Consider the following 21,337-nt stretch of genomic DNA (forward strand, 5'->3'; position numbering starts at 1 on the left):
TTAACGGTTATAATAGTCAATTTTTATATCCGGTACTAGTTTCAAAATTATATTACCTAAAAAAAATAGTATATTAGTCAAGAAGATTAATGCGCCTAATTTTAGGGTCACACATTATTTTGTTCTGTTAATATTTCTCCTTTTATATACGATTGTGATAGATATAATTATGTCTTAATTAAAAAATTAAAAGAGATATTATTTAATATTATATATTTAAAATGTGATTCTCTATATCTATCCGTTATCAAATTTTAGTTTAAATTAATCTTAAATTAATAAGAAATATATATAAATAATTAAAAAAATAATTGTAGAGATAGAGTTTAATTGAACTTTCATTATAAAAAGATATAAGTACTCTCATTATATATATATATATATAGTGTTACTCTAAGTTAAGAATATATACATCTTTTATTAATAAATTATTAAGATATAATTGTCAAAAAAATAACATGTAGGATAATATATTTAAAAATAAATAATTACCTATTGAACTGGTAATATTTTTTTAATTTTTTTGCAATTCTATTATATCCCTGAGAATATTAACCGTTAGATCCGGGAATCATATTGATAAACGCTCGCTGCTACTGCAGGGAGCACCCTATTTCCTATGTTGGAACTCGGCAATGGGGCAGCTCTTTGGCCGGTTTACATATGTCTGCAGCGTTTCCAAATCACATTCCAAGAGACGATGAAGTCGTCGATGAGAATTGTCGCGTCCAAAGGTGCTTAGAATCCTGGAGTCGGTGCAACTAGGCGTATATTACCGAGATGTGCTATAATTTATATTTGTTGAAGTCGGTGGCGAGAGAGCTAACCCAACCGACTCGCTTGTAAGGATTGACAAAGGTCCGCCATTTGCCGAATTCATGCCCGAGGCACAAAATCGATAACTAGTTGCCGGTTTCTAAGGAAACTCTTTTCTTTTGCCTTCTACGATCTCTCGAAGTTCTTCTACGCTTCCATGGCGATCTGGGTCTTGCTTCTGACCCTAATCTCCACCCTCGTAACCCTAGTACTCGTCTCCCTCTCCACCGTGGTGATCACCGCGAGGAGGAGGAGGAGGAAAGCGGTGGGTTTCTTCCACCCATACACGAACGACGGCGGCGGCGGCGAGAGGGTGCTATGGTGTGCAGTGAGAGCAGTGCAGGAAGAGAACCCTGGTCTAGATTGCGCCATATACACTGGGGACGATGCCTCTTCGCAGAGTTTGACTGCTCGGGCGCTTGATCGTTTCGGAGTAGAGTTGCTTCGCCCTCCTCAGGTTAGCCTGAGTTCTTGCAAAGTTGCTTTTCCTTTCTTTCTCCTCTGTGAGCTTTTATGTCTTTGTGATAATTTTGTCTTAAATATTGAATTTTGTTGCGCCTTTTGCTTTCAATCGATCGTAGAATCATTTAAGGTATCTGATATGGGGAACTTTTGATTGGCCTTATGAAAAATTCACTTTCTAATTGATACTGCTATAGATTTTTAGTAATTCCGCTTAAAAGTTTTCTCCTTTCCCCAACTATCTTTGTTTATGATACTGGACTGTGGAGTAGCTTGATGCTTCGTTGACAAAGGTCTTGATTCTCGTGAAAGTTATGGATGCATTGTTCATTAAAATAAGTATTCTGGTTTTTGGGTTAACTTAAGTGGAAGAACACTTTACTTTCATTACTTCAAGAAGTCTGATCACCTATTCAAGCACACATAATAAGTTACCAACTTGTAGAAAGAGATGCATCCATCTTATTTCTGCTAGTCGGCTTTTCATTTTAGGCCCATTGACTTGGAATTTGGTTGCTTATTCTAATGCTATTTGCTGACTTGATTGGCTATTGAAATTGGAAATTGTCTGCACTTGCTGTCATTATGTAACAGTTCTTTGCTGCATTAGAATGTTGTTTTCGGTCAAATACTCAATTTCTAGTTTGTGTATGGAGAGAGACATGATTTTACCATCTATAGAATGTGCTTAATGTAGTTTTTGGTTTCAAAAGTTATCTGGTTTATTAGTTTGACTAATTCCAATTTTAGGTAGTCCGCTTGTCCAGAAGGAAATGGATTGAGGAACATACCTATCCTCACTTTACTATGATTGGACAAAGTCTTGGCTCAGTTTATCTTTCATGGGAAGCTCTGTGCAAATTCACCCCTCAATTTTACATTGATACAAGTGGTTATGCTTTTACATACCCACTTGCTCGGATGTTTGGTTGTAAAGTTATTTGCTATACTCACTACCCAACTATCAGCTCAGATATGGTTGCACGCATTCGTGAGCGTAGTTCAATGTATAACAATGATGCACTGATTGCCAGAAGGTATGCAATACATTTGAAGTTTGTGTCTACGATTTTATAGTTATGTATTATCCGTTGAGCATTCTTGCATCTGTTTTCCTCAGTTTGTATTCATTTTCAGATGCCAGTTCTGCAGTACCTCCTAGAGCTTTGTGTGTAATTGCAGCTTTTATCATCTCTAGCAACAATTCTATGAAAAAGACAAGACACCATTGTTAGACAGACTAATCTTGCTACCAATCTTATGGATAGTATAAGGAATTGTGATCCCACCAAAGTTTAAGGGAACACAATGAAAATGGTTTCTTCTAAGAAATGCAAGAGGAGATAATTATGCTGTGCTGCTATAGATAGTCTGTGGCAGCTTGGACAGGAGACGAACAAACTAGAATGGTTTCTTTCCCATGCTATGCATCTTTCTTTCTTTGGGCATTATGTTTTTGTGCTTGTAGGTGTTACTGTTCTTTGCATTATTACAAGAAGGTTATACATGACTGACACTGAGATATCAAAAGAGGATTGCCTTGACCTATAAAATTGTTTCCTGTTTTAGCTTTTAGTCTCTATATAGCTGCATCTTCTTATATTAATAAAGAAATGGAGAATGCTCCAGTAAGTGATGGGTTCATAAGTTGTGATTTAAAGGGTGAGTTTGATTCAGTAGGCTTCTATACTCTCTAGGTGAAGTTTTAAAATAGGTCTACATATGCTTTTTTGATGGGAACAAGTGTAGTAGCTAACAATTCCTTTTCTTTTGGTTGTAGTATTTGGCTCTCCAGATGCAAGATCATCTACTATAGATTCTTTAGTTGGTTGTATGGGTTGGTTGGATCCTGTGTACATCTTGCAATGGTGAATTCCTCATGGACAAGATCTCACATTGAAAGGTTGTGGAAGATTCCAGAACGTACTAAGAGAGTGTATCCTCCCTGTGACACTTCTGCTCTTCAGGTATGTTGTATCACCTGTTTACACCAATTTATGGCTTCGAAGAATATTAAACTTTTCTTTCCTCCTTCCATTATTCTGTACTTTTGGCCTAGTTTCTAGCTTCCACCGCATTTTTTGATAAATTATATGTCTAGTGAATATTCTTCTCCTCAGTGTCATACTATCATAGAACGATGATGATTCCAGTGAACTGAGAAATGACAGATTAGTCTTTGCTTTTAATATTTTCTTAACAATTTTCTTATTGTTCTAGATGAATAAGATTGTTACTAAGATATAAATTTTTAAAATTCTCTGATCATGTTATGTCACGAATCACTACCATGGAAATTTCGATTGCTTTGGGTGTTTGACTGAGTAGTGACAGCCCTTTCCTGCGTCTTTATTTTCTCTCTCTCTCCTTTTTTTTTTTTGGCTAAGTAGAAGGCCAGAGAGGCTGCACCATTCATTTTTCCACAGATGATTAGACTATTATGCCAACAATTTTTTACTGATGTTTATTTCTTACTCTGCTTCAGCTAAAACATTATATCCCTGGCATGAATTAACTGCCTAAGTCGTGAAAGAGAAAAACTAAATAAGTTGCAACTTCACCAATTGCCTACAATATTTTTCTTTGTGGCGCAGATAGCCAGATACTATCAAAAGGCTATAGATTTGACCCAATAAAAATTTTTATTGTTGTTGTCCTACATTGTTATAGAACATTCTTCTAGGTATTTCCATTTGTCGTGTTCTTTTGGATGCCAAAATTGGCTCAACTTTTATCTGGACAGGGGGCTTTAATTCCTTTTAGAAACACACACACATATATATATATATATATATATATATATATCAATGTTTTGAAAGGCGGCCAGTCACCTCACCGCCTAGCGCCTAGGTGGAAGGCGGGCAACAAGGTGAGTGATAAGGCGATCTAGCATTTTAATATATATATATATATATATATATATATATATATAGTATTCATTATACACTTCTATATAACCAATATAGTATATATAAAAATTTAATAGTGCACTAAACCAAATTAACACAATAAATTAATTGCCTAGCATAATATATTAACTGATTAAGATAGAAAATAAAAAAAAAAACATAATCACAATTGTCTTTTTCGCTGGTGGGAAGAAGTGGGAGAGAGAGAGTGAGAGTGAGAGAGAGGCCCGCCGTCCGTCGCCATCCACACTCTGCGCTCATAGTTGCTTGAGAGAGGAGGATCTAGAGAGCCGTAGAGAAAGAGAGTCTTCACTGCCGTCGCTACCGCCAACCATGGAAGAGATAGTCGGAGAGGAAGAGAAAGAGGGGTTTAGGGTTTGGTAAACAAGATCGGGTGACGCCGCGGTGACGCCGCAACGGGGCCGAGAGGGATTGAGAGAGAGGATGGGTTTTTTTTATAGATGTATATATATAACTTACCCATATCTGCTTGACCCACTTCCATTAGTTTTACGATTTAGTGGGCCGAACCGCCAACTCACCAAACCGGCCCACCTAGCGCTTTTCAGTGCTTAGGCAGCTTGCAAAGGCGAGTAAATGCCTTTCACTAGCGCCAATCGAGATGGTTGGGTGGCCTGTGCGCCTGCTCCGACATGGCGGCCACGAAAAACCTCATTCAAGACACTGATATATATATCCTCCTAGCTAGTTCACTTGATGTTTGACTTTTATCATAACTATATTTGGTATATGCTCTTTGCAGATGTTTTTCACATTTTTTGTCAGCATTGATTGAGCAACTTTAAATGTTTTAAACAGATACTTCCCTTGGAAAAACCAAGCAAGGTTCCTGTTATTATATCCGTTGCACAGTTTCGCCCAGAAAAGGTTTGTTTATGAATATTATACATCTCGTTGGATCCTGCGAAGACCATTGCTCAGATCACATCATGCTAGTTACATCTATAGCCTTTTTCACTTTCCAGGCTCATGCTCTTCAGCTGGAGGCATTCTCACTTGCTGTTCAAAGACTAGAGCCGGAGTTTCCTAGACCAAAGCTCCAGTTTGTAGGCAGTTGTAGAAATAATGGAGATCTGGAGAGATTACAAGCTCTTAAAGAAAGATCTAGTGAACTACATATGGATGAATATGTTGAGTTCCACAAGGATGTGATGTACAGGTTTGGCTTCTTTTTATATAATGTTCCTGTCAGATATAAATTTAACATCCTTGATGCTAAAGCTCTGTGTATCTTATTAATATATTCCTCATATGGTACTTATTTTGTATGATATTCATCACGATACCATTTCTTGTTAGACAGTTTCTTTCATGTATCCAATTATTAAATAAGAATTAAATCTTGGGTATGGCAAGAATCATCTATTATAGTTATTCAATACTTTGGAAAGGAAGTATTATGTTCAACGGTGACAAAGATATTGAATTGCAGATTTACAAAATTTATCTTGCATCGGGAGCAAGATTCCTTGTTAGACATTAGTGCAAAGATATGGCCAGTGGAATTATTGCTAATTATTCTGATGGAGTGCTTTATTTTATTTTACTTCGGCATAAATTGATAATGCTGTAAATGGTCTTAAAAGATCCTAGCAGCAAAAGCTGCCCTTTAGGTTTAAAAGGATTTTTTTTCCAATCACTAGGTCCAGATATCTGCTGAGCAAGTATAAGTTTTATCTCCTGCCATAATTTATCCAACAACATGAAGTGCACTGTAGGATGTAACCAAGCATATGTGGCTGTGACTGACCTACAGCAGCTGCTGTTCTTTATGACATAATGAAGAAACTTCCACCATGTTGAGGGCAGGGCCTTTGTACTGAATTGATAGTTTTTATTGAGGGATATCAGAGGAGACAAGCTGCAAAGATGTGTCCCATTTCCAAAACCATATCTGACATTGTTATATGTGTCTCACAGTCTTCCTTGAATGCCTCTTGAGATTTAATTGCATTCTTCTAAGTCAAATCCCGTTTTGCTTTGTGATCTCAGGGACTTGATACAACTACTGGGAGGTGCTGTTGCAGGGCTTCACTCCATGATTGATGAGCATTTTGGAATAAGTGTTGTTGAGTACATGGCAGCTGCTGCTATTCCAATCGGTCAGTAAATATCTCAATAGTATCCTACACTCATAGATACATATATGTGATCTTACCACGAGGTTGCTTCCTTTCTCAGCCCACAATTCAGCAGGCCCAAGGATGGACATAGTGCTAGAAGAGGATGGGCATCAAACTGGATTTCTAGCTTCTACAATAGAAGAATACGCTGATGCAATCCTCAAAGTTTTAAGGATGTCAGAATCAGAGAGGCAAGTAATCGCTGCTGCAGCAAGAAGGCGTGCTCAGAGGTTTTCGCAGCAGAAGTTCTATGAAGATTTTAAGTCTGCAATTCATCCAGTTTTTTCCGCAGGTAAAGATCCTTCATAGTGCATGTCGAGCTGCTTCTGTGTCTTATATACAAAAGAAGATACTAACATCACAAAAGGGAACCTGTCACACTTCTGAGATGCAGTGTTCTTCTTTCTCAAACTGCCACCGACACGGATGTATCTTCATAGCCAACTGAGTCGAAGATGTTTAGTTGTTTTATTGGAAATTCTAGGACTCTTGCAATAATCTATTTTACACAGGAGGGCAATGATTCATCTGGTGGAACCTACTTTTTCCTGGCAGACATAGGATGAATTGATGTTACACTAAATTCCTCTTTTTTGTAATGAGATATTAAGGATGATTGTATTACTTTGGGCTTCTTGGATTCAGAAGCTTTACTAGAAATATAGAATGAGTCTTCTGTTTCTTGCCTTTGTTAAGTTGATCGTTTCATTGTTTCGTTGTCGATGATCATTTTAGTTATCTTTCTCCAACAGGGATTCCCATCCATGTGAATTTTATCGCAACCTTCAGATTCACTATTGAGTATCTGTCATGCATGACGTGAAGGATTTGATGGATGATCATGGATTGTGCATAGATGAACTGATGAAGCTCCTTAGGAGATACTATATATGCCTCTATCTATCCTTTTTTACTGCATGAAATATTTTTTCTTCCTAAGAAAAGTTTCTACTATATTGCAACTAATTATTTTCACAACATTATTAAAAAAAACTTCACTTTGTTATACCAAGAGGCTTTTACAATTTAATTACATTTAATTTTTTAATTTATATAATTTTAATATGCATTGCGTATATAAATTGTGTCTGCTGTAATAAAATATGCATCGACTATTAAAAATATATGTACTTGATTTTATATATTAAATTAAAAAATTAAATAAAATTAAATTACAAAAGTCCTGTGACAATGGAAATAAGTTTTGGCTAAAATAAAGAGGAACAATTTGGCAAAAAAAGTTACCGTTCCATCTTAATCCCTTTGAAAAGGAAAGACTAATTTGAAACGTACATCACCGTTGATTTGTGGATCGTTGGCCTCCTTGACTCGTATATTAAAGCAAATCTCTCCTAGGGTTCTACCAAACGCGAGAGGGCGGGAAGCGGAACCGCCCAAAACCAAGCAACGAAGCTTTTGCTCCCGAGAATCTTCTCCTTCGGCGAAGCAAGAATCCTACTCCGATCCACCCCCATTGAAGCAAAACAACAAACACTTGATGGGTAACGAAGAGAAAACACCACAAGCGACTCCCAAAAGAGCAACCCGCTCCTCCTCCTCCTCCCTCGCCACTTCTCCAAACCCCTCAATCCACCCCCAAACCCCTCCCTCTCTCCTTGACCATCTCTTATTCCCTCAACCACCCATCTCTTTGTCCCAACTCCTCTCCAATCTCCCCGGTAGGAAACCCCAAATCCTCGACATCGTGCGCCTAATCGGCCCCCGGAACTCCCCCATGCTCCCACTCCTCTTATACGGCGGCGCCTCCACTGGCAAGACGAGCACGGTTCTCCAAGTATTCCACCATTTGAATCGTCCCTTTGTCTACGCGAGCTGCCGCTCTTGCCATAGCCCAAGAGTCCTATTCGAAACGGTCCTAAACCAGTTGCTGCTATATAATAGGAACAAGCGTGATGGGCACTCGAGCACCAAGCGCTGCGAGAGGCCGTCGGAGTTCGTCGATTTGCTTAGAGATGCCTTGAGAAAATTGGGTTCGAAGGAGACCTCCATGGTTTATTTGGTCTTCGATAATGTGGAGCTTATCCGTGGTTGGATAAGGAGTTCTGGTATTATCTCTCTTCTATTCAGGTTGTTCGATATCTTGAAGATTCCTGAATTAGGTTTGATCTATGTCAGTAGTGCGACGCCGGATGCGTACTACTCGATGACTGGTTCTATTGAACCCAATACTGTTTATTTCCCTGATTACACTGCAGATGATCTCCATAGCATTTTTATGCGAAACCAAGAGAACCCAAAACTCTATTCCTCATTCCTAAGGTAACAAAACGATCAAGTTGGATTTCTTTTCTCGTTGTTGTTGCTGTTATTGATTGAATTCTGTCTATTGTGAATGAACAGTGTAGTTCTGAAGCCCTTTGTAAGAGTAACTAGGCGTGTTGACGAGCTCGCGACTGCATTCGAGCCATTGTTTAGGAAATATTGCGAACCTTTAACTGATTTGAAACTTGTTCCTGACGAGATTATGAAGAGAAGGTTGTTTGTTTACCTTCAACCACACCTAGCTGCTTCTCTAAATGAGACATTCAGTGTTCCTTTGAAGGATTCTTTTGAAGCCAATAAGGAGGGAGTTTCTACTAAGACGGGAAGTATTAGGAAAAAATGTGGTGGCAAGGATGCATCTGCTGATTTGGATTTTCACATGTCTGTGTCTGCCAAGTACCTTCTTCTTTCTGCATTTCTTGCATCCAGGAACCCGGCCACCCTTGATGCAGCTCTGTTTGACTCAACTGGAGGATCCAGTAGCCGTAAGCGGAAGAGGAAGTATGTGTTATGTGTTACTTTACTTTTTCTTTGCTGCTTCTATAATCAAGAGTATTTGATCTAATATCAAAATGTTATATTTATTGCAGGAGCTCACAGACATCGATCGACAACATGGACGATAAGGCTGAAGAACTGCTTATCAAGGGACCGGGAAGCTTTCCATTAGAGAGATTGTTAGCTATATTTCAGTGCATCACATCACTGTCGGAAGACGTACTTGAAGAAGAGCAGATTGGAGATGGGGTGACAACTATAAATGGGAGAATCAGTTTAATGTCTGATGCTTTACTGCAGCTGTCTACTCTTTGCAATGCTAACTTTCTACACAAGAGTGGAAGCTGCCCACTGGAAGGTTCTGGTAGATATCGTTCTACTGTTGACGAAGATTTGGCATTTAAGGTAAACAAGCTTCACCTGCCACATTGAAATCTACCAAATATTTTACTTGCTATTATTGTTGTTCAGTTTCTGAATAGTGGTTCTAATATGTTCCAGGTTGCAAGGAGTATTAACTTTCCGTTGTCAAAGTACATGTACAGAAGATAGCCTTCGGAACCACTGTCGTAGCAATGTATTTAGGCAGTTAGATGTTCATACAATTTAGATCATTAGACTTGTATCTAACTACCCTATTCAACTAGGATTTTGAGAAGCAATTGTATCATAAGTTATTTTCTTTGTTTCAACTTTGAGCATTTTTACGGGGCAGAGCGAGGTAAGTTTGATTCTTTTTTATTTTCCTCCATCCAAATTGATGTCAAGATCTCATATGATTAGCTGTCCCTGTAATTTTCAAACACTGCCAGATGCATTGTGATGACTGCGGATGCTGAAATTTATAGTACACTATGAAACTTGCAAGGTTATATCTCTCTGTTTGCAATGCACCCGAGTTGATTGTGGAAATATTGAAGGAACCACCACCTTGTGTTAGGAGTTCTCTTATCAAGTAGTCTTGTACCTTATTTTTGTGTTCCTTATGTTGTAAAAAGAAAAGAAAAAAGAAGAAGCTTCTTTGATTTTAACAACTCTATTGGTATGCGGTTGATTGGACACAGATGCAAGTGATACTCCACACAGCATTCTCCTTGATATGCTTTCCAGATTATATAGTAAGTTTACCATGGTAGATGCCCATTTCTTTTGGGCCCCTTCTACTTGATGCTTTTTAGTTTATGTGAAATTTGTAGGAGTTGCTGCTCAGAGAAAGAGCAACACTGGAAATCTTAATTCATATTCCTCAAGTTTGGGGAATAGAATTTCCATGATAGTTAATTGAAGTGGAATATTGTTAAATAGTAATGCATTTTGTTTACCCTCTACTTTTTTTTACCGGGCATAAAAGATTGAGGTAATAAACACAAACATAACCTTTTAAAATAATTGGGATAGGTAATCAACCCAATTATGATCTAAATCTAATTATGTTAAACTTGAAACCTGGCTCCTACATAAACAAATAAGTTGAGGTCCAATATTTAGTAGGCCCATTGGGCCTAATAAGAAAGTCTATAACGCCCTGGGACGCCTGCCTTACAATGGCTAATCGTCTGCGTCCTAGACTGTAGGAATTTCCTGCATAAGACATTTCACAACGTTTCACACTTTCACCTAATAGCCAGCCAATTGGTGCCGATTAGCTTCATGAACAAATTCCTACAGCGGTGCTGCAGACGATCAACTTCTGATTAGAAGGATCTCCGTGCCGTTTAATAGAGAGCAGAACGAGCAGCCCTCCTGCCTCTCTCTCTGTCTCTCTCGTTGCTGTTCGAAGTCGTCTCCCTCGGATAAACCCTAAATGGGAGCGAGTCATTTGAGGGGAAAACCTTAGTTGCGCTCTTCGATCTCTCGAACCCTAGATCTCGTTTCTGTCTCGATCCACCCAATTTATCGCATTCTGTCCTGTCGATCTCTTCTTCATCCGTCAGGCATGGCCAGAGACCTCGGATTTCTTGGGCTTCTGGTTCTGATCTGTGCGATTTGTTTCGCATCCAACGCCTCTGGGATTCGCCCGATCTCCGATGCCCACCGATCTGCTGCTTTGGAGCTGTTCGTGCCGATCGATGGATCGTTCGGAAGGTACGGATGCTTAACGATATCGCGCTACGTTATAGCATTCTTCTATTTCTGTTCCGGACTCGAATAAGTCTGATTGAATCTTCGTCTCGGTAGCTCGGCGGATCTGATCTTTGTACTGGGATCGTTGGAATTTGTAAATTTTGTATGCTGCGGGAGTTGATAGAATGGTCGTCTTTTTGTAGATAAATTGTCGTTTAAGTGTGCTATTAGATTCAGTTGGATAACTTAGCAGCATACTCGCATTGCTTAACTCTTCCACTCGTAAAAATTTGGCCTTCATTTTGTGGAGTTTTAAGTGATCATTAAGTTTATCAAATCTATTGGCGTGTCATGTGATCTTCTTGCCGTCATTTATCCTTCGTCTGTGTAGGAGTCAGATAGCGAAGAGTGAGTGCATCTCGTGAATTTTATCTCTGAGTTTCTTTGTGTTTTCTTCAAGTCTGTTCTTTATGAAGTATTGGGTTATGACTGTTGGTGGATTAAAGTCAGCCTGCAGCGTGTTGTGCACTTTCTGCATTTTTCTCTCATTTGTTAGTTCGATGGGGTGAAAATGAATACAGTGGTATCTCTATTTGATCCTGGACATCCTTACTGGCTCTTTCTGGATAATTATTATATATATATATATCCTTTTGTTTCATGAATTTGGTAATTTTCTAATGTTGAAGGGGTAGTCGAATTAATTTTCCTACATGTACATATAATGTTTATCATTCCATGTCTATTATCAGTTCTGGGCTTAATGTTTGGTTTAAATGTGCTTGTATATGACTATGGATGGCTAAGCTCCTTTATTTCTCATGTAACCCATCAGCCTAGTGCTCACATGAGCACATCCAATTTTACCTCATACCTAATCTTTTTTATTTTACTCTTGATGTAAAGCTACCTTTTTCTTTAACAACAAGATGACATTATGAAATTCATCTGAGGTCTAAATCTTTGCTAAAGATTGAAGTACTAGTTTTTTGTATCAGTTGGCCCAATAGGAATTTCAATTTTGGCTTTCTTTATTTTTTATTTTTGGATTTTTTTATATGAATTAGGAAAGTGTGAAATAATGAAATATTAGAGTGACATAAATTTACAAAACATGGTCTATCTTGTGTACAGTATCTTAAATTTTGAAGGTTACGTCCATTGAGTTGCATAGAAAAGATAATAATAAGTAGAAAAGTAGGAATATGCCATACATGTATGGTATCCTTAAACTTAAGGAGCTAAATTATTCATATTATGGATTCTTTGTTGTACTTTGGCATGGGCCTTGATGGTTCTAGGCCTCTGTGTTCCTCTTTTTCTAGACACAAGAAAGTATAGTGAATGCACAATATAGTTTGTTGTGTTATTAAGCTATTGGTTTTTTTCTTCCTTCGCTCTCTGTTGGTGCCTGTCTTAGACGGCCGAAATCCCTAACTGAACTGCATAGAAAGTGAAGCTCCATGATTCCAACTAAAATTGTAAATGTAATTCATACTTTGTATTTCAGAATTCAGATTTTAGTGCTACAATAGCTAATTATTATTTTGCATTTCTTTTTACAGTTTGGAAGAAAATTACGAGGCACTAAGAACATTTCAGGTACTTGGACTTGAAAGGAGTATTGAAACAAGTCGCAAAACATGTGTAGACATTGTTGAGAGAATTGTATCATCAACCTCTAAATCAAAGGACTTGTTCTATGCACTAAGGATCAACAACATCTTGGGATGTCAGATTCATAGCAGCATCTATGATGTACATATATAAGCCCTTATACTCTATTGTGAAATATGCACTTGTTGATTTACATGTTTATATACTTATATGAGAATAATTCTTATTCCTTCTTAGGATGTTGATTTAAAACTTCAAGCTGCCATTAAAAATGCAAATTCACTATTGGAACTCTACTACTCTATTGGAGGCTTGCTTAGTATCAAGGTAATGTCTTACTGTAGCATGTTCAATTTGCTAGTTACTGCTTGATTGCAAAGGTGCCCCATAAATTGTGGTTCACTTATACTTTTGTTTTTGTATTCATGCTTTGTGATGTTTGTTGTTTAAGCACTAAATACCTGTTCTGGTTGTATGCTCTACTCAGGATCAAGGCCATGATGTTATTTTATCTGATGCTGATGGTACATTTCATGCGATAAAGGTGATGTATATTGATGCTCTTTAGTGAAATTCCTTGTTGTGTTGCCAATTTTAACAAAAAAATTGTAAAATGGTTCTTGCTGCAGGCACTTAGTCAAAGTGACGGAAGATGGCGTTATGATACCAACAATGCTGAATCTAGCACATTTGCTGCTGGTATTGGTTCTTTTTCTCTTAGGATGTTAATGAGTATAATTTGTGGGGTTCTTTGTTCTATTGATATCAATTCTAATTTTGTGTTCGATTCATACTTTCGACGTGGCTTCTTTTACTAAAAAAGAACTAGTGCTTGTAAATGTTGTGCTTGCTCATATTTATTTATTCTATATAATGCTTTCGCAGGAAAAGCACTTGAAACGCTAGCAGGAGTTATTTCATTGGCTGGTGGAGAGGTGGATCAATCTATGGTAGGTATATCAGTGTATGTAGCTTGCGTGATTTGATGTTTTATATTTGGAAGGCATGTCGACCCAATAAGATTTCACCCAGTGAAGAATTACAATCTTCCTTATTTTAAGTTTTTAAATTTGTGCTGCAATTGCTGTTATCTTTTTTCTAGTTACATAACTTGGGAACTTTTAAATCTTTTTATTGGCCTTCGCAAGTGTTGAGCTTTAGTAGGCCTTCCAGGAATGCATCCCTGCTCAAACAGAAGGGCCAGATATGGTTGTGACATGCTGGATCCATCTAACATGAAGTATTTGTTTATACGTAACACTACATTGCTCATTCACAATGCCTATTTTATTGCCACAGGTTTCAATCATTTTGACACTAGATATATGTCTCAAAAAGATAAACTCAAGATATTGTTCAAACCAGCCACTGCTGTAAAAAAGATAGTGTGCATGTTTATGCAACACTATAGATAAACTATAGTGTGCAGTGGCTGGTTTGAACAATATCTTGAGTTTAGAAATAGTGTGCAGTGGCTGGTTTGAATAATATCAAGATAGTGTGCATGTTTATGCAACATGCAGTATTTCTAATTTTTTCACGTAATTAGTAGAAATCTCTCTCATGCACACTTGTGAAGATTGAGAATTTTATCTTCAGGCAAGATTAACAGACCTACATACATATGATTTAACACTCATTTCATTTCTTTATAGAATTGTCATTAGTGTATCTTATACTCTATCCTTTCCCTTTTCAATCTAATGTGTATTATATCTGACTACCTTTCAGCAGATCTCTACTTTATAATTTTCTTTTGTAGTCCAATTTAATCTTATTGAAGTACTACTTGGCAGATTGGAATCGTGAAGAATGACATTGTCAAGCTGTTTGATAGCATTAAAAGCTATGGTATGCTTCTCTCGACTTTAACATTTTATGCTCTTCTCAAGTTTTTTTTGGTTGCATCTTGGTCAATTGATAGAACCACACTAGCGGAGGCATACTTTTCTTTCTCCTTTCTGATCTTCTATACTTCTGAATACCAGAGATGTCAATTTGACTTCTTTAACCTTTTCAAATTACCTGATTGTTGATTTGCTATATTTGGCTTGGTAAAATGCAGATGACGGAACATTGTACTTCGACGAGAAGCATGTTGATGCTGTCGACTACAAGGGCCCCCTTGCAACTTCTACATCAGTAGTGCAGGGTGTTACTGCTTTTGCAGCAGTTAATTCAGGGAAGCTGAATGTGAGTTGATCTTTTCTCTTGAATATTGATAAATCGTTTTGCTATTTTTAATTTTTCTCATGCAATTCGTAAATCTGAATTTGCAGATTCCAGGCGATAAAATGTTAGGCTTGGCAAATTTTTTTCTCAGTATAGGACTTCCTGGTAGTACAACGGATTTCTTTAACCAGATAGAATCTTTGTCATGCTTGGAGAACAATAGGCAAGTAATTTCTGACAGTTATATTCTCTGTTTTACCTATGTATTCTAGAGTACTGTATGTACTATGTAGCAGGTGTTTTTACTTTTTACATATAAGCTATACTTGCATCATACTTGTGTTGTTTTAATATTCTCATCATTAGTTTTGAGGTGTTATTGTTTCATTTTTAATCGTAAGATTAACAGTATGCTGTTGGCATACAGATCTATACTATACTATTAATTTTATGTTATTTCATTCTGTTGAGAAAATGGCAACTAACATTTATGCACCTAATATTTGTAAATGTGATAGGAAATGTAGCTGAATCTTCTGATAAGACTCATCTCTGGTGATGAGATCCATATTTAGATATTAATGACCAATATATGCTTACTACAACAATTTTTATTTTGTTTCTAGTCTTCAGTTTATAGTAAATTTGCAAAGGAATATATATATATATATATATATTAAGTCTCACTGAGCAATAGCATTGTTGTTACTCCTTTTCGGGTGAAAAATTGATCAGTGGCTTTGATATTTCAAACATCAAATTCTAACAAATTTAGGCGGGAGATTTTTGAAAGAATTGATTGTTGTCAGGCCTGTATCTCATTTGAAACATTTTTCATGGTTTTGTGGTGCTTCTGCTTTGATATTTCAGATTTTCATTGTCACAAAATTGCTAGGCTTTTATGGTTCGGAACTTCAGATACAAGCAAACAATATTAGGCTGGATTGCTAGAGGAAGAGACAACATGATTGCTGTTTGGGAAAAACTTTTCATGAGCAGCTGTCTGCAGATGTCAGTCTTGTAAAAATTGATCACAATATCCTGACAGAAAAATAATCCAACTAAGAGCGGATTAGCTTAAATGAGTGAAACTTTGGGCATGCTTAGCGGCTGCCTTAATGGTTGTACTTTTGGCTCATGGAACCAAGGAGCAGCCCGCCAATAATTGTCTATTATAAGAAGTCTAGTCTAGAAATTTTCAAAGTGCCAGACTTGAATGACACGTTAATTTATGCTGCTAATATAGTATGATTTTTTATTATAATGATTTTGGAACTTTTTGTGTCTGAACTTGCTATATAGTCTTCTGGAAAGATGTGAATAGATGATATAACATCATGATTTTGTCAAGTATATAAGACTGCATCAAGATATTACAAGGCATATCAGTAGAGGTGCTTATATGGTACACATACAAAAGGCAAATTATTTTTACTCTTATGTTAAATTAAGATAGGAGGTGGACATCTGCCTTTGTCATTACTTGGTTGTGAAGCAGGATTCGAATCCTGTTCTTGATTTACTACTTCTTTCTGGGATCAGTCTGCTCCTGGGTCATAGAGGTGCTTATATGGTGGGCATGGAAAAGGCAAAATTATTTTTAGTAGAGTTCTGGACCAATTACCAAATGATTTAATTAATACATATGGATTGAACTCTTTGTTGATACTTCTGTTTGAAAATGAATAAAAGGGCAATCCTTAGACTTTACCTTATTACTAACTGCTGAGAGACTAAGTCACCATTACAGAATACTATATCATTCTCCTCCATACTATTGAATTCATAAGTTTGTGTACATGTCTATTTTGCTGGTTACAGGGTCTCCATTCCTCTGATTCTCTCACTTCCTGCCACAGTTCTTTCATTGACCTCTAAAGACCAACTCAAGGTGATTTACTCTATAATGTTCATCCGTGTATCAGGTTGCTTTGTGAACATTCTTAATACCTTTTGTTGATTTTGTTCAGCTCAAAACCTTGTATCAAATTGTTTTCTCTTCTTTTCTTTTCTATTTTTCTGTTGGCCATTTGTTTGGAGTTATGTTGTTAATAGGATGCCTGTATTTTCTATAGAAGATATTTATGGATACAACACTCTTATTATATTAGCTTTCTTAAACTGAGGCACATCATTTGACTTAAATCAGGTTGAGGTGACTACAGTATTTGGCTCTGCTGCACCTCCAGTTACAGTGAATCTGGTACAAGTCTTCAGCTCTGTTTCAAAAGACGGCCCAGTTCTGGAGAACAAGGTGACACATTGCACTGAATTGTTGTTCAGTACACATTGCTCTCAATTGTTGTTAAGTATCTCAGCTGAATATGTTTTTAGGAATCTCTGCTGTGTGTCTATGTATGTTTTGATTGCATTACTGTTGACACTATTGAGAGCTGCATAAATTTTAAGTCCAAATTGATGGTAGTACATCAATAGGGAAGAACCTTACTACACGTCGTTAAGCATGATCTATTAACTTTATTGTAACCAGAAAGAAAAAAATCATAATATTTGATCCTGAAAGTTTTTTGCCCATGCATCAAATGCATGCCAAATGGAAGAATCACATCTGTTGCTTTGATCTAGCCATTTGAAAACATGTATAACCAAAATTCAACTAAATTCCTTTAACAAAACTAAGATGTTTGCTTTGAGTTTAGGGACCTCCTCTGAACTGGGAATCTCTAAACTGGTTCGATAACTAAATATATTTTTATCTTTTTTATATCTAATCAAGTTTACTCTTTCAAAATTCAAAATTAAGATACGAGACTAAGTAATTGAGTTCGAAGCTTACTCTCAAACCAAACAAGGCATAAGAGAATAAACAATAAAGGACTGAAACTATCGGTCTTTGCAATTGACTAAACTTTGACCATTCAATTAAAGCGTAAGAAAGCTCCAAAGGTACAGTTTTTTTGCATGTATTTATCTGGATGATTTTATTCTATTTTATTTTGATTCTTTTAATTTGTGTTCTTATTCTGTTGTATTGCTGCTCACTCTAGAAGAGCACAGGTTGAACTTTAGCTTTGGCATAATTATGTGGATGTTTTCTTACAGGAACTTCAGTTTGACTCTGAAAATGCCATCTACTACTTGGATATCTTACCACTGAAAATTGATGTTGGAAAATATACACTAGTTTTCCAGGTACTTCTAGACCTTTTAATTAGATCCTCTCTTTATTACCTGAAAAATATCTTATGATTATTAGCTGGGATCCATCTCTTGCAGATATCACTTCATGACTCAGAACATGTGAATATTTATGCCACCGGTGGACGACAAAGCGTAGTGTCATATCTTACAGGATCAATCAAAGTTGACAAGGCAGAAATTGGAATTTCAGACAGTGATGCTGCAAGTGTAGAGTCCAAAGAAAAGTAAGGTTTTCAAGATTTTTCTCCTTATTTAGACAGTTATTGAATAATCTCATACCTTTTCTTTTGTCGGCATGGCACAGTTGTTTACATGCTTATGATTTCACCTGCTTCAGGGGTCTTAGGACTGTTGTTTCCCTGTTAATTAAATACAAGCAAGTTCTTTTTGGTTAATTAATTCACAGTTTCTTCATGGTTCAATTCTCAAAATCAGGAGGTTTCTTCTGTAAGATCTAGCAAAGATCACAAATCAATATGAAGAGTTGGCAAATAGCAATGCTTGGTTGTTTCTTGTTGAATTTTGCTTTGTCTCTAGTAATCTATTTCATTAGTCCCTGATGCATCTTCTCATGTTTGTCATAGTGCATGTCTTACTTCCAGGCTATATTCCAACTCTGATTTTGTAAGTGTATTATTAGACACCGCTTCTTGTCATTCTTGAGTCTTTTCCTTGCAGATTAGATCTAGCGAAAGATACCTCGGTTTTGCTATCAGCAAACCATCTGCAGAAGTTGCGGCTATCTTTCCAGTTGACTACTCCTCTTGGGCACACTTTTAAGCCACATCAGGTTTTTAATTGAATTTTTTTATGGATATTTTGGTAAAGTTGCTTTTCTTAGTCAGTTTGATGGAGAGTAAAAAGTGCTTGCAGGTTCTTCTTAAATTGAGGCATGAAACCAAAGTTGAGCACATATTTGTGATCGAGAGTTCTGCAAGGCAGTACAAACTTGTTTTAGTTAAGATCCTGACATTTATGTTCTTTTACATGCTGTTGCATTAACCTTATTTTGGCCAGATACTCTAAATAAGCATTTTCTGCTAAATAACTTCAGTATCTAGAGAGTGGATCTGAATAGTTGTATTATGTATTTGAATGCAGAGTTTAAGTTTTTAAAAGCATATTCTTAATCATGCATCTTATTTTCTGTGCCTTGTAGGATTTCCTTGGTCTGGTGGAAAGATTTTATTATTTATCTGGAAGATATGACATTGAACTTGTAGTTGGTGATGCTGCAATGGTGCGTCTCCTTGCAACTTTTGGCATCTTAGCGTATTAAGCAGTTCAACTTTCTTATGAACTTTTCTGTCATTATACAGGAGAACTCATTTATACGAGCCCTCGGTTATGTTGATCTAGACTTACCAGAACCACCAGAAAAAGCAGCACGCCCTCCACTGCAAGCTCTCGACCCTTACTTGAGGTTCGGGCCAAAGCAAGAGATATCACACATATTCCGTGCACCAGAGAAGAAGCCACCAAAGGAGCTATCTCTTGCATTTTTGGCTCTTACGGTTTTACCACTTGTCGGATTTCTACTGGGGGTAGGTTTAATTTCTTTTTCCAGACACATAGATATCAGATGCAATGGTAGCTTGTAGATCTGGGGTTACAAATTCCCTGTTATCTCCTAACTTTTCCTTTGTTCCTATAACAAGTTGGACCGGACTCACTGTATTAACTAAACATCTGCTCTAACTATCCATCAAGTGCAGTTAGTCATGTGCTTCTAGCCCAAAAGAAGGGTTTAAGTTCCTTATTTTACAGTAAAAATTTCTGATGGTGAAAATATTCTTACGCCATTCTATCACATCTTAACTAACCCCTCCATATTAATTCCAGCTGATTCGTTTAGGAGTGAATTTAAAGGGCTTCCCGTCCTCTGCCGTGCCAGCTGCATTCTCCATCCTCTTTCATGCCGGCATTGCGGCAGTTCTGTTGCTCTACGTGCTCTTTTGGCTTAAGGTATGTTTCATTCCCCTTCCATAAATATTCCATTTAGAACGTTACATTCAACTCATATTTTGTACCTTATGTTGTTTATGTAACAGTTGGATCTCTTCACCACTTTAAAGATTCTCGGACTCCTTGGAGCTTTTCTTCTGTTTGTGGGCCACAGAACCCTTTCCCATCTCGCTTCTGCCTCAACTAAACAGAAGGCTGCTTGAGAACATACCTACACACAGGCTATCTTTCATTTTTGTAGGCACCTTAACTGTAGGACTTCTTGATTTCGGTGATGGTTGTTAATTTATGCACCTTAAGAAAAGATTTAGGTGTTGAAACTATCTCTCCTTTTTTGAGGGGAAGAAGCTGTAGAGGTTATCTTTTAATTAGTTATGGAACTATCTATTGCAACAATTTATAGTCACTTTTGTCGCTTTGTTATCTTTCTCGGTGGGTTTCCCAGCCTTCCCAGTTTCCAGTGCATAACTAATTGGCCTTCGCAAGTGTCTCTATGGTTAAATGGTACTCGACATACATTTGTATGGACCGCGTCAGTGAATGAGTCTAAGATAAATTGTTGTCTATGGAAGTAATTTATTAAATGCCCTTTTCAGAGTCGCTTGTGATAGAAAGTTTTTTATTGTCCTTAAAAAAGTTGTCCTAAATTAATAGTGAGTTACAAATCGAAAGAAGTTGTGGGAACTACTTAATCTGCGAGTGGTTTATTTAAAAGAAATTTACTTTGCTATTTACTTGACAAAATCTATGTTAATTTAGTTAATAATTTGATAACTATAGTAGATCAGTAATATCTTTTACTATTATCAAACAGGGTCTATTATTTTTAGCTTAATTATTATGTCATAAGTCAATAGTGAACTCCGTTTGAATTATCCATCAGCGTTTTATATTCTATATAAGGAGGACCTAACACTAACTTCAGCAAGGGAGCGGCATCCCACGACTTGTTGCAGACTTTTAGTTGATTAGTGTGGCCCAGATGAGAGATATTTGTCATATTCCCAACCGTTGAGATGCCTGCATTAACTTTCGATATAGCCTGCCTCTTCTGTGGCGAATCATCCATCGGCCAAGGTCTCCTCCCCCTCCCTCCCCGAATCATCATCACCAGGCATCCGAGATTGAAGATCAATCAATCTTCTCCACCTTCTGCCATATCGTGCTCGAGTTTTGCCAAAGCCATGTTCCGGATTTCACAGGCTGTGACGTTTGAGGGAGGTGTTCAAAATATTCAAATTCAAC

General features: G+C 37.1%; 3 protein-coding genes across 4 annotated transcripts; all 3 read left to right on the forward strand.

The window, feature by feature from the left end:
* Positions 1-934: 934 nt before the first annotated feature.
* On the forward strand, positions 935-7,026 carry LOC140795902 (GDP-Man:Man(3)GlcNAc(2)-PP-Dol alpha-1,2-mannosyltransferase). Its single transcript, XM_073148712.1, has 8 exons — positions 935-1,273; positions 2,029-2,315; positions 3,059-3,245; positions 5,007-5,075; positions 5,174-5,367; positions 6,201-6,310; positions 6,390-6,623; positions 6,726-7,026. Exons 1-8 carry the CDS (start codon positions 974-976, stop codon positions 6,827-6,829), a joined length of 1,485 nt encoding a protein of 494 aa, XP_073004813.1. The 5' UTR covers positions 935-973; the 3' UTR covers positions 6,830-7,026.
* Positions 7,027-7,699: 673 nt separating this feature from the next.
* Positions 7,700-9,984, forward strand: LOC140796530 (origin of replication complex subunit 5). Of its 2 annotated transcripts, XM_073149576.1 has the most exons (5): positions 7,712-8,397; positions 8,548-8,611; positions 8,693-9,115; positions 9,205-9,517; positions 9,614-9,984. In XM_073149576.1, the coding sequence occupies exons 1-5, from the start codon at positions 7,830-7,832 to the stop codon at positions 9,662-9,664; spliced, it is 1,419 nt and encodes a 472-aa protein (XP_073005677.1). In that variant the 5' UTR covers positions 7,712-7,829; the 3' UTR covers positions 9,665-9,984. The 2 variants fall into 2 exon arrangements, with proteins under 2 accessions (XP_073005676.1, XP_073005677.1); XM_073149575.1 differs by having other exon boundaries at positions 7,700-8,611.
* An 806-nt stretch (positions 9,985-10,790) lies between these two features.
* On the forward strand, positions 10,791-20,488 carry LOC140796546 (dolichyl-diphosphooligosaccharide--protein glycosyltransferase subunit 2). The gene is made up of 19 exons (XM_073149589.1): positions 10,791-11,197; positions 12,742-12,934; positions 13,031-13,120; positions 13,281-13,337; positions 13,423-13,492; positions 13,679-13,743; positions 14,590-14,644; positions 14,859-14,986; positions 15,073-15,188; positions 16,787-16,856; positions 17,115-17,219; positions 18,029-18,118; positions 18,203-18,351; positions 18,806-18,917; positions 19,001-19,084; positions 19,287-19,367; positions 19,447-19,671; positions 19,970-20,092; positions 20,179-20,488. Exons 1-19 carry the CDS (start codon positions 11,049-11,051, stop codon positions 20,293-20,295), a joined length of 2,079 nt encoding a protein of 692 aa, XP_073005690.1. The 5' UTR covers positions 10,791-11,048; the 3' UTR covers positions 20,296-20,488.
* Positions 20,489-21,337: the final 849 nt, after the last annotated feature.

Source organism: Typha latifolia, chromosome 10 (assembly GCF_019914945.1).
Source record: "Typha latifolia isolate L0001 chromosome 10, TyphaL0001v2, whole genome shotgun sequence".
NCBI lineage: Eukaryota > Viridiplantae > Streptophyta > Magnoliopsida > Poales > Typhaceae > Typha > Typha latifolia.